General features: G+C 38.9%; 1 protein-coding gene across 2 annotated transcripts in view; it reads left to right on the top strand.

Annotated features, from left to right (window-relative positions):
* Positions 1-15,757, top strand: part of TNPO1 (transportin 1) — a 68,428-nt gene that overhangs the window by 21,139 nt on the left and 31,532 nt on the right. For both annotated transcript variants that reach the window (XM_051642620.1, XM_051642621.1), the window contains exons 5-9: positions 4,739-4,845; positions 6,462-6,595; positions 8,153-8,234; positions 11,232-11,354; positions 14,879-14,997. In XM_051642620.1, the coding sequence (XP_051498580.1) occupies positions 4,739-4,845; positions 6,462-6,595; positions 8,153-8,234; positions 11,232-11,354; positions 14,879-14,997 (565 nt within the window). The remainder of the gene's footprint in view (positions 1-4,738; positions 4,846-6,461; positions 6,596-8,152; positions 8,235-11,231; positions 11,355-14,878; positions 14,998-15,757) is intronic.

Below are 15,757 nucleotides of genomic sequence, written 5' to 3'. Positions count from 1 at the left end.
GGGCAGGACATTAGTGTAGCTCTGGCTTAAAGGCAATTACTGAAAATAGTCTGAGTGTTAAGAGCAGTGGTAGAACTGGAAAGCTTCACTGCAGAAGGCAAGTGAAAGCTGATGATTGCCCTCTGAGGAAGAATTTTGTTGTGAAGTTCAGCTTTTTAGGATTAAGAAGTCCAAAAAGCAACTCTAGTATCTACAGAAGCAAAGCACCACCCCAAAAACCCCAACCTTTCCACTGTCCTGTAACTGGACTGGAGGTACTGAAACATAGTTGCTATTTCTTTGCGTTCAGATCTTAAATTGAAGAATTGATGCTGTAAACTGTAGTTGCATGTAATTGAAATAGTTACATAAAAGATGCTGTCATGGCAATTATGTTTTTAACAATTTCTGACATTCCCCTGGAGTTTGTTCTCTCATGGCTATTGCTCAATTAGCACAGCTGCTATATTCATTGGATGTCAGCTTTGTCAAGTGAAATATCAACAGATTCTGTAATACTGTTCTGAAGTTCATTACAAATAAAAGACCATCTTTATAAAGACTTTCAGATTTCTAACTGTGCAGCTTAGTATGTTGGTCAGAAGGGAGAGCCTATTTTAACTGTCAGCTCTAGCCCAAAGCTGTCAAAAAGCTGCAAGCTACTAAACTGGTTATTTCTTTACTTTGATTATTTTTCTGATTCCTGTGTTTGTCGGCAGTGTTGCTGAGAAAGCCAGAAAAGCTAATCTCTGGTGTCTTCCATTCCCTACTGGCCAAATAAAACGGTGGGTGGGAAAATGTCATATTTGACAGAAGATGAACCTCATTAGAAGCCCATGAAGATTCGTTCTACCATGAACATAAGTGCTGAAGCTTGATTTTGTGTCTCTCTCTTTATTGTTTTTAAAACCTTTTACAAAGTTTCAAGTGCTGTTGCCTCTTTGAGTTCTAATATTATTATTTTCCTTTTTTGTTCCCAGAATGCCTTCTTTGCAGACCTGTACAGAAAGTTCGTACTGACATGTATGGTCTGAACTGCATACATTTCTGTTGTAAGAGGCAGTGGCCTCAGATCACTTCTTGCTTATGCATTTGGAATTATTTACTGCTAGGAGCCTTTTGGAAGTAGTTTGCAAATAGTCCTTCTTTCAGCTGTTAAAGCTTGCATGTATTACAAGTAAAGCGAGACCATTTGTCATCCTATGAAACCATTTTAAGGAACCTGAAAAGATCTTCAACAGGCTCTTTTCCAAAACTACCTACCACTTTGAGACTTCCAGCTTCTGTTACATGTTAGTGCAGAGGAGTTCCAGGAATTTAATTTTTGTTTGTTTCTGAAGCTGTGTTAAGTCTACAATCAAACCTATGCTTTAAGCTAGGGAGACAATTTTGCAATTCAAATAGAATCATAGAATGCCAGGTTGGAAGGGACCTCAAGGATCATCTCGTCCAATCTTTCTAGGTGATACTGTAGTTTATATGAGATGGCTCAGCACCGTGTCAAACTGAGACTTAAAACTGCCCAATGTGGGGGAATCTACTACTTCCCTTAGGAGACTATTCCAATGTTTGACTGACCTCATGGTGAAAAAGTTACCTCCTGTGTCCAATCAGAATCTCCCCAGGAGCAGCTTGTGCCCATTACCCCTTGTTTTTTTCATGTAACTCCTTGTAAATAGGTTGTCTCCATCTTCTTGGTAGCCACCCTTTAAGTACTGGAACATGGTAATAAGGTCTCCCCAAAGCCTTCTCTTCTCAAGGTGAAACTGAACAAACCCAGTTTTCTCAGCCCTTCCTCATATGGCAGGTCTTCAGTCCTCTGATCTTCCTTGTGGCCCTTCTCCAGACCCTCTCCAGCCTGTCCGCATTCTCTTTGTAGCGCAGGGACCAAAACTGAACACAGTACTCCAGGTGTGGTCTGACCAGTGCCGAGTAGAGTGGGATGATGACTTCTTCATCTCTGCTGGTGATGCCGTTGTTGCATCACCAACACCCTGCACCCTGTTGGCTTTCTTTGCTGCTGCAGCTCACTGCTCACTCACGTTGAGCCTGTTATCCACCAAGATCTCCAGGTCCCTTTCCACAGGGCTGTTCTCCAGCCAGGTGGGTCCCAGTCTGAACTGTGCTCCTGGGTTACGTGTTCCCAGGTGCAAGACCTTACACTTCTCCCTGTTGAACTTCATAAGGTTCCTGCTAGCCCAGTCCTCCAGCCTGTCTATGTCATCCTGGAAGGTGGCCTTCCTTTCAGGTGTGTCAGCCTCAACACTCATCTTGGTGTTGTCAGCAAACTTCCTCAGGGTGCTCTTGATCCCAACATCAGGTCACTTATGAAGATGCTAAACAGCACTGGGCCCACTGTCAATCCCTGGTGGACCTCACTTGTGACTGGTTGCCAGTTGGAGGAGCAACTGTTTACTGTCACGCTCTGGGTATGGTCTGTCAGCCCCTTCCCCACCCATGACACAGACCACTTGTCAAGGCTGTTAACGAGTCCATTTCTCCAGGAGGAGGCTGTGTGGGACTGTATCAAAAGCCTTGGAGATGTCCAGGTAGATGATGTCCACCTCTCACCCTGCATCAACGAAGCAGCTTACTTTGTTGTAGAAAGCCATCAGGTTTGTGAGGCAAGATTTGCTCCCAGTAAATCCATGTTGGCTTTTCCCAACCACGTGCTTCAGTTGACTTGTGACAGTCCCCAGGAGGATTTGCTCCATGACCTTTCCAGGGACTGAAGTGAGGCTTAATGGGTCTGTAATTACCTGGGTCCTCCTTTGAACCCTTCTTATAGATGGGGGTGACATTTGCCATCCTCCAGTCTTCAGGGACCTCTCCTGATCTCCATGACTCCTCAAAGATTATGGAGAGCAGCTTTGCAATGACATCAGCAGCTCTCTCACCACCCTAGGGTGGATGGCAGCTGGACCCACTGATTTGTACAGGCCAGGCTCCTGCAATAGTTGACACATCAAATGTTCTTTCACTGACAGCAGGTGGGTGTCTTAGTCAACCGGGACTTTTGTTCCTATGGCCTGGGACCCAACAGCACTGGTAAAGACAGAGGTGAAGAAGGTGTTGAGAACCTCTGCCTTTTCAGCATTGCTGGTCACTACTTCACCTCTCCTGTTTATTAGTGGGCCAATATTATTCCTCTGTTTCTGCTTGTGGTTAATGTATCTGAAGAACCCTTTCTTGAAGTTTTTCACATCTCTGGCCAATGTCAGCTCAGGCTGAGCTTTTGCTTTCCTGACTCTCCATCTCTGCATACCCTGGCAATGCCTTTGTAATTTGCAGTTGGTAATGTTAGACATTTCCACCTCTGCTACATTTCCCTTTTGGTTCTGAGCAGACCCAGAAGCTCGCAGTTAAGCCAAGGGGGTCTTTTGTCCAACCTGCTTCCCTTGTCTATAGAGGGGATGGTTTTGTGCATTTAGGAGAGTGTTCTTGAAAAACTCCCAGCACTCGCTAGCTCTGTATACAAAAAACTTTGACTAGGAGGCAAAACAACTAATTTATTTTGTTCTTTTTATTAAGTTCAGTTTAATTGAAAAACAAACAAACAAAAAGTAGTGGATTGTTAAGATCCAGAAACTGTAAAGCAAGTATTTTCTGCATCTGAGATTCTTTGCAGGAGCATAATATTCAGAAGAAAGGCAGTCTTTAAGACTTGTGTTGATCAGTGTAGACTTTTGGGAGTCTTTATTCAGTTGTAGTTATGAAGATAACTGGATACAAACTACTTCTGGAACTCTGAAATTGTGTTTTACCTGTGTCTTAATTTTTGCCATTTGTGGGCTCTCCAGCCTATTGCATCAAAGGAAACGTGATGCCAAATACCTTTTAGTTACTGTATGTCTTCTCCAGAATGTCCTTTGCTCTGTAATGTTGTCCTGTATTCTTGCGTATTTAACAAGAATTTTTAAGTTTTTATTCCAAAGAAAAATGTTTTATTGTGATTATCTCAATAAAGAGGCTTGGGAAAGCTCTTTTCATCATGTGTCGCTTGGGAGATTACTAGTCACAGTAGTATTGTTTTCCTGTGTTCATATTCCGTAGAAGTAACTGTCAGTGGCAAAACAGATTATGCAACCTGTGTCATATTTGATTAATACGAATTCAGTCCTAGAATATAACCAGCCTTCCCTGTTTCTGTCAACTGATGAGTTTTTCCTGGGTTTTTTTATGTGCTGGAAACAGAATAAGTGACTCTTTGGGCTGACCTATCTTTTTGCTGGTTCTCCATCATCCAACCCATACAGCTGATCACTGGATGACCTGACATAGTGTGGAATAGGTATCTTGGTCTCTGTAAACACAGAGAACACACAACTTACCACTGTGTTATAAGTTCATTGAATGACTCATTGCTGCATTCATGCTTTAGTATCATAATAAAAAAGAGGTGACTTGAGGTGGACACTCTGCATTTACTGGAGGCCAAGATTTGTACAGTATTTAGTAAATTTAAATCCAAAGCTGCCCTGCAGTGTTTAGACATGATTATTTCTGTAACTGGAATTACTTCATGCTTGGTTTCTAACATCTGAGGCCTTCATGGTAGCAGGAAGGAACAGCCAGCCCACCTTTGTGTTTTGAAGCCCTTCAAGTACTATTTGTAATTAAATGTACTACTTTATTTTGTGCTTTCCAGTTCTTAACACAGCAAGAAACATTAACTGCTTTAAATCTTTGAGGAAAAAAAAAGGTATGGAACATGAATGTGTGTGTGATCTCATTTCCTTTATCCCTCTGATTCCTTTAGGCATTCTGATAACAACCATTGCTTCAAAAGGAGAATTACAAAATTGGCCTGAACTTTTACCGAAGCTTTGCAGCCTGTTGGATTCTGAAGATTACAATACCTGTGAGGTAAGGAGACTTGCAGAAAATAAAATACTGTAATCTGAATTTGCATGCTTTTCACTCTCTTCATAGACACTACATACACATATAGTACTTTGTGTGTGTGTGTGTATGTACACATATAATCTCCTTAGCGAACAGTAGCTCAAATTTTATTTTCTGTCTGCATTTCATGTTCTTACAGTCTTAACATTTGTTTTCTTTGCATAAAAGCAAAATAAGACTGCATATGGGGCCTACAGCATCTCAGCTGAGAAGTGTCCTAAAGTTACCACTCTGTGATGCCTGATCTTCTAGGCATCAAGTTGACCCTGATTTTTCTCTTACTTGAAAAGTAGCCTTCATTCTTCTTGTAACTTCATCTGGAAAAGTGACCTCTCATAGCTATGTTAGGGTGAAGTTAACTGTTTTGTTCAGTGTGAATAAAGGAAAATAAGTAAATAACCATTGTTTTAAACTATGAGGAGAAAAAAAGCCTTGTCTGATTTAAAAAAAAATAAAGATCTCTGATCACACAATTTTCATTACTTGATACTGTCTGCATGAGTGTGTGAAGCATTTTGTATAAAATTATCTTCTGAGATAAACACATCACCATGGCATCTTTGACTATTGTGCTAAGTGCTGCTTTCTCAAGAAAAAGAAAAAAACACTTGAAACTCAAATTGACCATCTGTCTTGGTGTAGTGTGGTCAGGTCTAACTGAAACACAGAGAATGGAATTGCTTCTGTGTTACTCCCCTGGCCCCACCCCTCCCTCCCAGGGGAGGATAAAAGGGGAATAAGGAAGAGACTACTTTTAGGTTGGACAGGAAAGGAATAGAAACATGTGGGATAATAATGAAAAATATACCAACGTATAGAAAACACAATTTTAATGGTTGCTGATACAAGTATTCTAAAGTCCCTCATGGCAGAGCTGACTCAGAAAAAGAGTCCAAGGTTTTTGCCAGCACCTGGTGGATTTGGATCCTACAGAGCACATGGCAAGCTGAGGGTAAAGAGCAGGAACTTTTCTTCAAGGTGCCTGAGCGAATGGAAAGAAGAAAGCAGGAAGAGGCAGAAGGGAGCCGTAACGGGTGGGGGGTGGGCGGGAAGGGGCGACGACAACTGCGCGCCCTCCTGGCTTTTATAGGGTATGGCAGGAAACAGAAGGGAATACTGACCCCTTTCTCTTCCGCTTCCCGGATTCTTCAGGGTCCTGGACACTGTCTTTCTGGGTCCTTGCATTGATACCATAAAATTAGTTTGTGCCCCCTCAAATCATAACAGCATCATATCCAGACTTCAGTTTTGCCCCATAACAAACCATAAAAGGAAATAAAATTTTATATGAAATTAAATTAAATACTTCTGAACCTGTACATTTATTTCTCAAATAAGAACTAGCTTTTAAGCATTTTTTTTAAGTATGATTGAATGAACATTGAACGCTAAAATTAAAATTACCACTTAGCCATTACTGACTCACTCAGCTTTAAAGATGTTTCAATTTAACTTCATATTTTATTAGCTGCATTTACTGTGTTATGCTGAAATTACCTGTTCTTTACAAAATCTATAATTTTGCTTTCTTTAGAATGTGAAAAAGAGGTTGTGTTCCTTTGTTTGTTTTTAAACAGGGTGCTTTTGGCGCTCTTCAGAAGATATGTGAAGATTCTGCTGAAATTTTAGATAGTGATGTATTGGACCGACCACTCAATATCATGATACCTAAGTTCTTGCAGTTCTTCAAACACAGCAGTCCAAAAATAAGGTACATTCAGGTGTTATGCTAGTTACTTGTTAACATTTTATTTACTTGAGCAGCAAGGCTGCTGTTTTGTAGATTTGTTTAAAACACTTTGTTTTGTTAGATGATCCTTGAGAAATCCACAGAGATACCACGCATCAGGAATTTACATTTTTATCTGCTTAGTTAATACAACAATCTTGCCTCTGTCTACATTTCCAAATGTATAATCAGCCTATAATTTTGAAAATCAAACTATTTATGTTAAATTTTTGCATATTATAAAAAATTCAATGCAGTTGTTAGAACTTAAAATGCTGATTAGAAAGAATAATTTTGCATTCATTTTCTAATTACTTCATGTGAGAGTCAAAATTCTTTTGCTGTCAATGGTTTCTTAGTTCTTGCAGAAAAAATTCTGCTGTAATTTAGAAAAAACTTTATCTTTCAGCTGAATCAAATGATCTTTGCACTGTAAAACTATTAATCTCTCCAAAGTAACAGAATATAGGACAGAAGAAAAATTCCAGAAGTAAATTGTCATTGTTCATTACAAGGAGCAGTAACTTTTGCCCTGAAATGAGAGAAAAGTGTGGCCCTGCCACAAAGAAAGCTAATGGTATCCTGGACTTGATCCTGTGGAAAGATAAACTGAATTCTTCTCTTTCTCGATCTCTATGGAGAAAACCATGTTTTTTTCCTTACCTCATTATAGAGTCTTGCACTTTTTTCCTATGCTGAGATGTTTGTGGCTTTGATACTATTAAACCAGTTTCAAGTTAAAAGCAGGCCATGTGCTGATCTGCAGCCTGGTTTCAGTACAGAATGCTGAGGTATGAAAACTATTAGTAGTGTCAGTAAAATACTTGTATATTTAAATCTGTCAAGAGACAACTTTTGAACAGTGATTCATGAGGCAGTTTTCCAAGAAATGTCTGAACAGAAAAGGAGTTTGAGGTTAACATTACTAATAATACTTCAGGGGATTTACAGAGGCTTTTACAGGTAGTTTTGTCTTGTGCATGTATTTGCAAAATTTGACTTTTCGATCTCAGAGATGATAAAGACCTGTAAGTAGTGACTTTGCATGAAACAGAGTAGAAGAACCAATACTTCATTTTTTTTTTTTTTTTTAAATTTCTACCACAAGTGTTTTAGTTTATGTGCTACTACAAGTGTGTGTTGTTCTAAGCTACATATTGGTAATAATGAAGAAGGGCATGCTAAAATTTCACCATGTTGACTTGTATGGAATTGTTAATATCTGTGAAGATCAGTAATCATACTAAAAAAGAACAGCCTTACATACTGTTCAGAAAACATATGCCAGGTGTAGCCATTCTTCTCTCTTACTGAATACTTAAAAAACCCTCTATTAGGTATATCAGAGTATAAGGTGAAACTTAAAATGTGGTTTAGTAATTTTGCTTGGTAATATTATAGATGTACAGATTTGTTCACTCTTGCTTCTAGAGGGTGTTTGGACAGTGTAATTTGCTTCCTAATGTTTTTTTATGCCTATGTACAGTTAGGAAAATGTTTTGAACTAAAAAATACATATTTTAACTCTTGCATTTTTAGGTCTCATGCTGTTGCATGTGTCAATCAATTTATCATCAGCAGAACTCAAGCTCTTATGTTGCACATAGATTCTTTCATCGAGGTGGGTGTACATTCTTGGTTTTATGGTTAAGTCAAATTACTTACTTGATTTATCAAGAGTTTTGAATTATGTTTTACAATGAGCTGTACCCTCAAACTCATCATTTCTTGTTTCCCATTCTTATCTTCACTCCTCATGGACTGAAGTCATTCTCGGTTTGTGCTCAAAGTTGATTAATCTAAGCACTCTTCAAGCCCAAAATAAAAGTGTTTTGAAGGATGCTTCCTCTTCAAAAGTAGAGGAGACTCTTGTCGCGTAAAAGTGTAAAAGTAATGGCAGCAGTCTGCCACTTACCTGTGGTGAAAAGTACATTATAAGGACCATCATGGCACTGAGTCTGTCTGGGTCTCTCTGAGTATTGTTTCTAAACATGGATTAGAAAGATGGTGTTTTGGGTTATCTGGTGTATTTGATTTTTTTGATGGGAGTTTTTTGGCTTCAGATCTTCATTTATGTTTAGGAGAAAAAAAATCCAGGAAATAACTGTTCCTGTGCCAGTGCTATTATTATGCAGTTGTCATGGCTTATGGCATGGCGTTTTATCAGGGTCTACAGTCTGAGCATCATCTTGTTCCACCTCAACATGAGGAAGAACTTATTTACTGTAAGGGTTACAGAGCACTGGAATAGGCTTCCCAAAGAAGTGGTGGAGTCTCCTTCTCGGGAGACTTTCAAAACCTATCTGGATTACTTTCTTGAGTGACCTACTCTAGATTCTGTGGTGGTCCTACTCTGGCAGGGGGGTTGAACTCAATGATCTCCAGAGGTCCCTTCCAATTCCTAACATTCTGTGATTCTGTGATAAATCACTCTCATGGCAAATATCAATACTTGATAACTTTTTCAAATGTGATCACTGTGCTTGGGAGGATAGTTGATATCATCTTAATAGGGATACCTGTCCCTTACAGCTAACGAAAGTCACTTCAGTAGCCTGGTAGTTCCTGCCTTTTTCCCACCTGCCCTATCAATACCTGCATCTCTGGCCAGTGATCCCAACTGCCTGGCTTCACTGTCGTCCAAGTCCATGGTATCAGCCCCATCATCCCAGCATTGGAGCAACCAAACGAGAAGTGATTAGTCTTAATGATGGCCAGAGTATTTTCTCAGAGGATGCAAGTCCCTCATAGAGAAGGATTAAACAATTACTTTTCGTTCTGAGTAGTCCTTCTCAGATGACTCTGCCTGAGAAGGACGCGCTCTCTTATCTGCTTTGGAAGGACAAGTCTTACCATCTTCATGACAAGGATTCACTCCATGGTCTTGGTCCTCCACTAGTAAAACTTCTGGAGACTTTACATGGGGATAAAGGCTGGGAAATTACTACTTCTTAGCTTTGCTGCAAGTCACAGGGTCATATTGAGTGGGAGTGATCATAGTAGCAGTACCAGCAGGGTGTGCTTACTGAATCGGAATAGCAGCAGTGCCTGTCACAGGGAGTGCAGTGGTAGCAGGAGAGCAGTAGTGCCCTCTTTACAAGTGGCAGTGCTCACTCTCAGTTGAGATGGCTATCTTATGCCTCCATAATTCATAAAAAGCATTCATAATATTCAGCAAGACATTCAGAAAAATCCCTATTAACATAATGCTATCTTGATCAAAATCTGGTGGACTCAGCTTGAGAGAAAACAGACTGGATCTGATAGTAAACTGAAAGTGTAATTACCAACAGAGTTCTCTATGTCTACATGAAAAATCACTGTAAGATGTACTGCAATGTAAATCAGTAATAAAGACCATATCACAACTAGAACTCTCAACCAGCGCTTAACATTGACAACACAAAGCAACACTAAGACCAGCTGAAAAATACTGACTATCCTACGTACCACATGTATGGCAGCGTATCTGTAAACAACTCTTAATAATTACATGATTGGAAATGTCTGTTCAATTTCCAACCCTTCAGGACTTTCAAAAGAAAACATATCATGCTCTTAATGAAGCCATCCAGGTATCCTCTCACTGGAGTTGGAATTCAGACTGTTCAGACAATTAGTTAGAATTTGAGTCTGGGTTCAAAATCATGAGCGCATCAGCCCCACATTGAGTGCCACAAGGCTGGCACAGTTTAGTGCTGGGTCAGTTAAACAAATAACAGATGCTCTCTATTAACCCCTCTCCCTTCCTAGAAATGGAAAGAGAATAAAGAAGAGAGACTTAGAAGAGACTGCTTAGAAACTAAACTACACAGCTTTAATGAAACAGTAATGATAAAAAATAAAATAGTTATTTTGTATATATTTCATTATTGTGCTTAACTCCAGTAATGCTCATGTAACCACCAAGGCTGCAGGCTGGGCCCTGGAAATGTCCTGGACTGGATTTCTGTAGTCAGTGGCAGGTGGGAGCTAGATGCAGCAACACAGGAATTCAGGAAAGCACAGATCATGATCGAAGGCAGATGAATGGATGGAGTTCTTTCAGGACAGTGATCCTCATGATCCCTCAAGTTTATACCAAGTATGGTCCATACGGGATGGAATACTTTTTTTTGTCAATTTTGGTCACCTCTCTGGTCTGCTTCTCCCCAGAGCAGGGGCTCAGGAGTGATATTCTTTAGTCCTTTCTGTTTCCAGAGCATAAGATGTTTTTCAGAACCAAGCAGTGGCCTTGTTCTGCGCACCATACTCCAGCAGTAACTATAAACTTTGAGCATTATCCTAGAAGCAGATGCTGACTGAAATACATGCCATTAATTTCAGCAAGTGCAAATACTTAGAGGAAACTTAACAGGAAAGTAAAATTTCTAGAATTGTTTCTGTCCTGCCTCAAACGAGGACAGTAGTGTTGTGGTTATGTGCACAATACACATTGACAATCTGAAGACATCATTCACTAAGCCATGTACTTTTAAGAAATAAAATGGTATTCTGAGGTGTGGGGTGCGAGAGTACAGGAGTATGTTTCCATACTTTAGTTTGCCAGTAACGTCAATTTGAGTACAGATTGAACTATATGAACTGAAGGTTTTCAACTGATAATGCTTCCCAACAGAATCTTTTTGCACTGGCTGGTGATGAGGAGCCTGAAGTACGCAAAAATGTTTGCCGTGCTCTGGTGATGTTGCTGGAAGTTCGAATGGATCGCCTCCTTCCTCATATGATTAGTATAGTTGAGGTGAGTCTCATTTCCCATATTGCATGCTGAAAAACCTCTTTGGGATTACAGAAATAATAAGAAAGAAAAAGCATAATTGAGACAGATTTGTTACTCTTGCACTTGCCTATCTTTCATTTTCCTTTAAGACTGACATTGCAAAACATTCTTATTAGCTACTTGCCAAATTGACATTGTGTGTGACAAACATGTGACAACATATGATAGTTGTATAATCTTCACCAAGTGAATTGATCCTGAAATGACCAGGATCAGCTGTACTGTGGAGCAGCCATGTTAAAAATGGAAGAAGACCATGTTAAAAATCTAGTGCTAGAGCTTATACTGCTACAGTTTACCCATTGAAACTGTCACTTTTTTTCAAATGTATTGACCACAACAAGGATAAAGCATCTTATTACATATAGCTGAGGTGCTCCTTGGGATACTAGTGACATTGCCTCCCATTGCATTCAGTTGTAGAGCTTAATGCTATTTGATAGTTCTTTTACCAGTCTTGATTAGAGCAGACTTGTCTACTAGAGGACCAGTCAGCTCTGTTTTTATGACTGCGCAACTGTTTGGGCTGTGATTAATTTCCATGTTTCTGGGGAATACTGGTAGTTTCTGGCAGCAATTACATCCTGTACTTTCCAGACAGGAAATTTAGCTAAGATGATAATGTTTCTCATGCAGATTTTATGTGGACAGGTGGGTCATAAATCAGTGTGAAATTCCGAAAGGACAGCATCAAACAACACAAAGAAGGTGTTGAGTTTTTGCTCCTGTAGACAGGTGTTAAAGATGTGTAAAACAGACTTGACTGTTGCCAGTCTTGGCCTCTTGTCTATTCTTCTTTTATGTTGTCTGGATTTTCATTACACCAGTCTTGCAGACATGTCAGCATGTAACATAAGCAAAGATTGTTGATATTTGGTGGTGGGTTGTGTTATGGGTGGTTGGTTGAGGGAGATGTTTGGGTTTTTTTAGACAGCTTTGGAGATAATTTTTTCAAGAAGTGATAACTTCCCAGGCTCTTCAATTAGTAAGGAGTGTCTGGACTTTGTAGGTAGAAATTATGTCACCAACCAGAAGACAGCTCAAGATTGTATTCCCATTATATCTGGGATTTTGCTATTGAGAAAGCTATGGCTAGGCTTTCTCTCTCCAGAAAAACAGTAGTAGTGATTTTCTGTTCTGTAACAGAAAGTTTGGAGTTGGGTTCTTGGTTTGGGTTTTTTTATTTCCAGTTTTGAAACTACTGTGTACTCTTACTGACTTCCTCAGTTCTGTATACATCCTGGTATGGGCAAATGTGGTATGTCAGAACTGACGGTTACTCAGCATTCAAGTATGTCAGGTTTTGCACCTTTTAGGATTTAGTATCTCCAAGCTGATAGCTGCTGCTGGCTGCCCTAAGTGAAGGAAGTCTTGTGTCCACATCATGTTCTTTTTGCTTATGGAGAATCACTTTTAAAGTAGCTTAGTATATTAATGATCCAGTAGGGCATCATGCTTTTGAAGCAGACAGATTTAAACTTTATTTCCAAATGCCTGTAGCATAAAGGAATGGCTGAGTTTCGATTTCACTGGGTTTTTTGAGCATGCATTTCCAGGTGAGCAAAAGATGATAAGGTGGTGGGGGTTTTTTGTTTGTTTTGGTTTGGGTTTTTTTTTGTGTGTGTGTTTTTGTTTTTTGGTTTGTTAGTTATTTTTTTGGTCAAAGAACTTGATACCAGGATATGTCAGTAGACCAATCTAACATTTCAATTGCACTTTTATACTCACAGGGCATATTTATTCAAGCACATGGCTCCTCTTTCTCAGTTGGAAATCTTGACTTTTGCAACCTGTTGCTTTCTTTAGATAAAGATGTTTGTTACTGCTCAAAGAGTGTGTTCTTAATACTTCGTGTATCTCACTATTATTTTCTTGATTATTTGACTTAACAACATGGACACATTTATGTAACAGAATACACAGAATTGTTCTGAATAATCTTCCTATGGAATTTTGTAATTTCTTGTGACAAAGCGTCTTTTTGCATTGCCTAAAGTCAGTAGAACTTTATAGCTTATCATTTAAAGTACTTATTACAATTTGACATGATAATATTAAAAAAAAGACAAAGCCTTCAAATACCCTTCCCACAGTTTGCTTTGTTACTAGGGTCATTGTTCTTGCTATGATTTCCAGGCTGCGTATATGGCTGTCTTACACCACTATTTGTAAATAGCCTTTTCAATCTACTGCTTTTGAGCTTCATGGAGCCTATAGTGTAATACTTGTAATACATACTTGAAGAGGAAATGACAGACATCTTCAAACAGATTACTTTTTGTCATTCTGTTTTTGACTTACTGATAAATAACAAAGCCACAGCAAAATAATGGATTTTCAACACATCTGGGAAAAAAATACCAAATCTCTCAACTTAAAGTGCATTGAAGAAGCCTTGCTCACAATGAGTAGGACACTTCTCAACCTTTCTAAGCTGCAATCTCTTGACAGCTCAGAATAAAGTAGTAATCCTGTTACTCTGAGTACTTAATCACAATAGTTAACCTTTAGAAAAAGTCTGTGATTTAATGCAATTCTGAAGGAAGGGATGCCATTCATGGCAAGTCTTGAATCTCTGAAATGCATGAGACTAATAAAGGTCTCCCCATTCAGAGATTAAGGTGGTATTCTGAAGCAACTGAAGAGGTATTTCTTTTGCTCTAAATCCGTGTATAAGGAAAGGTAGCTGCATGGACTTCTGTGAGGTTTTCTAAAAGGAATGGAGGAACCAACCTTTGCAGAAGTAAGGGCTGGCATGGAAGAATGCAGAAATTACTATTTTGGAAGTTGCAGGAGTCTTTGTGATTCCCTTAATTGTTTTGGAAGTTGTGTATAAAGAACTGATGTAGCAGTAGTCTTCTTAGGCTTTTTGTTTATGCAGGTATTTGATTATTTTTGTAGGAGGAGGATCACATTTTAATAGCAAGCTTGAATATTTGATACTTAATCTCTTAATTCCTATTCATGCTAGAAAAATATGAGACTTGTTGATTTTTATTTTTTTTTTCCCTCTTATGTGTTCTGCTTAACTATATTCTGCTGAGTAGTCAAGATTTGGAAGGGCAGCTTTTTAATGGGTCTGGAAATAGAAAGTTCTTCCATTTTTTTAAGTGTATGGTTGTACCTTTTTATTCAAAAGTGTGAAAGGGGAGTAAAAAATTAGTAAAAAATATATTTAGGAACATAAACAGCAGTTTCCTATTATATTTCTATATATTATCTTGGGTTTCTGCAGTTTCTTGGTAATAATACTCTCATGTAGGCATTGAAGAAATTTAGACTGAATAGCTTTGAGAAAGAAGTCTCTCCGTTTATTCTCGCAGTAACCTTGTGTAGTCTGTTACATCTGTTTCTTTTCCTTATCCCAAAGGAACAAAATTGCTATGGTAGGATAGTCTGGTTTTGCAAACACCCTTCACAATGTTGGTAGCTTCTTCTGGACACTTAAAACTTCTTTTACAGTAATTTATTTTTATATTGTGTAGTACATGCTTCAAAGGACCCAGGACCAAGATGAAAATGTGGCTTTGGAGGCTTGTGAGTTTTGGCTGACTTTGGCTGAACAGCCAATTTGTAAAGATGTGTTATGTCGGCATCTGACTAAGTAAGTATTAAGAATTACATCTCCTGCTTATTTTTAAATTCTTGTCTTTAAACTTTGTTTGACTTATTCCCAGGTATCTAACAGAGGCTGTATCTGGCTTGCAGTACGCTTAGAAGAATTTTCCTGTAGCCAGTTCTTGTGCATAGTAAAAATGGCTGTAGCACAGAGTTAATTGAAAATATTTCTGAGGATTTCAGGCCCAGTGACCTCCAGAAGCAACCTAAATTGTGTCATTGTGGTGTTTCACCTCAAGCTTAACAGGGTGTTAAGCTTCACATGCATGCAAAGACGTGCCAAGGTGCACTTATGCTCAAACATCTCTATGACGTTACCTGAAATATCTGCTATGCTGTGAACATGTTGTCTTGGCTACTGCTGATGTAGGAGTCTCTGTGCAATGCTTCTATGTGCATAGTTGTGCAAAGAGTTGCCCTTTTTATATAGAACCTAGTAAAGCAGCATGGCATCGCTTGGATTTAGGAATCAATTTTATATCAATTGCTATTGCAATTTAAACTTGAAGAAGGCATGTACAATGTGTTCCTTCGTAGTTTAATTTCAAAAACTGTTTTTTTCTAAGCTTCAAAAAGTTACCCTATGCCTCAAAATTTAAATTTTTGATGGAATTGGAATGAATATCCATGATTGAGACATAAACATCTGCATGTCTGCCAGCAGTCTGCAGCCTAACTTTTTGCCACATCTGAAAGCTTGTGCAATAGAAAATAAATTTTTCTGTATTTCCAGCAAATGGATACTC

This window comes from Apus apus, chromosome Z, assembly GCF_020740795.1.
Source record: "Apus apus isolate bApuApu2 chromosome Z, bApuApu2.pri.cur, whole genome shotgun sequence".
Taxonomy (NCBI): domain Eukaryota; kingdom Metazoa; phylum Chordata; class Aves; order Apodiformes; family Apodidae; genus Apus; species Apus apus.
The sequence above is the reverse complement of the archived record's forward strand: the minus strand, read 5'-3'. Positions and strand labels throughout refer to the sequence as shown.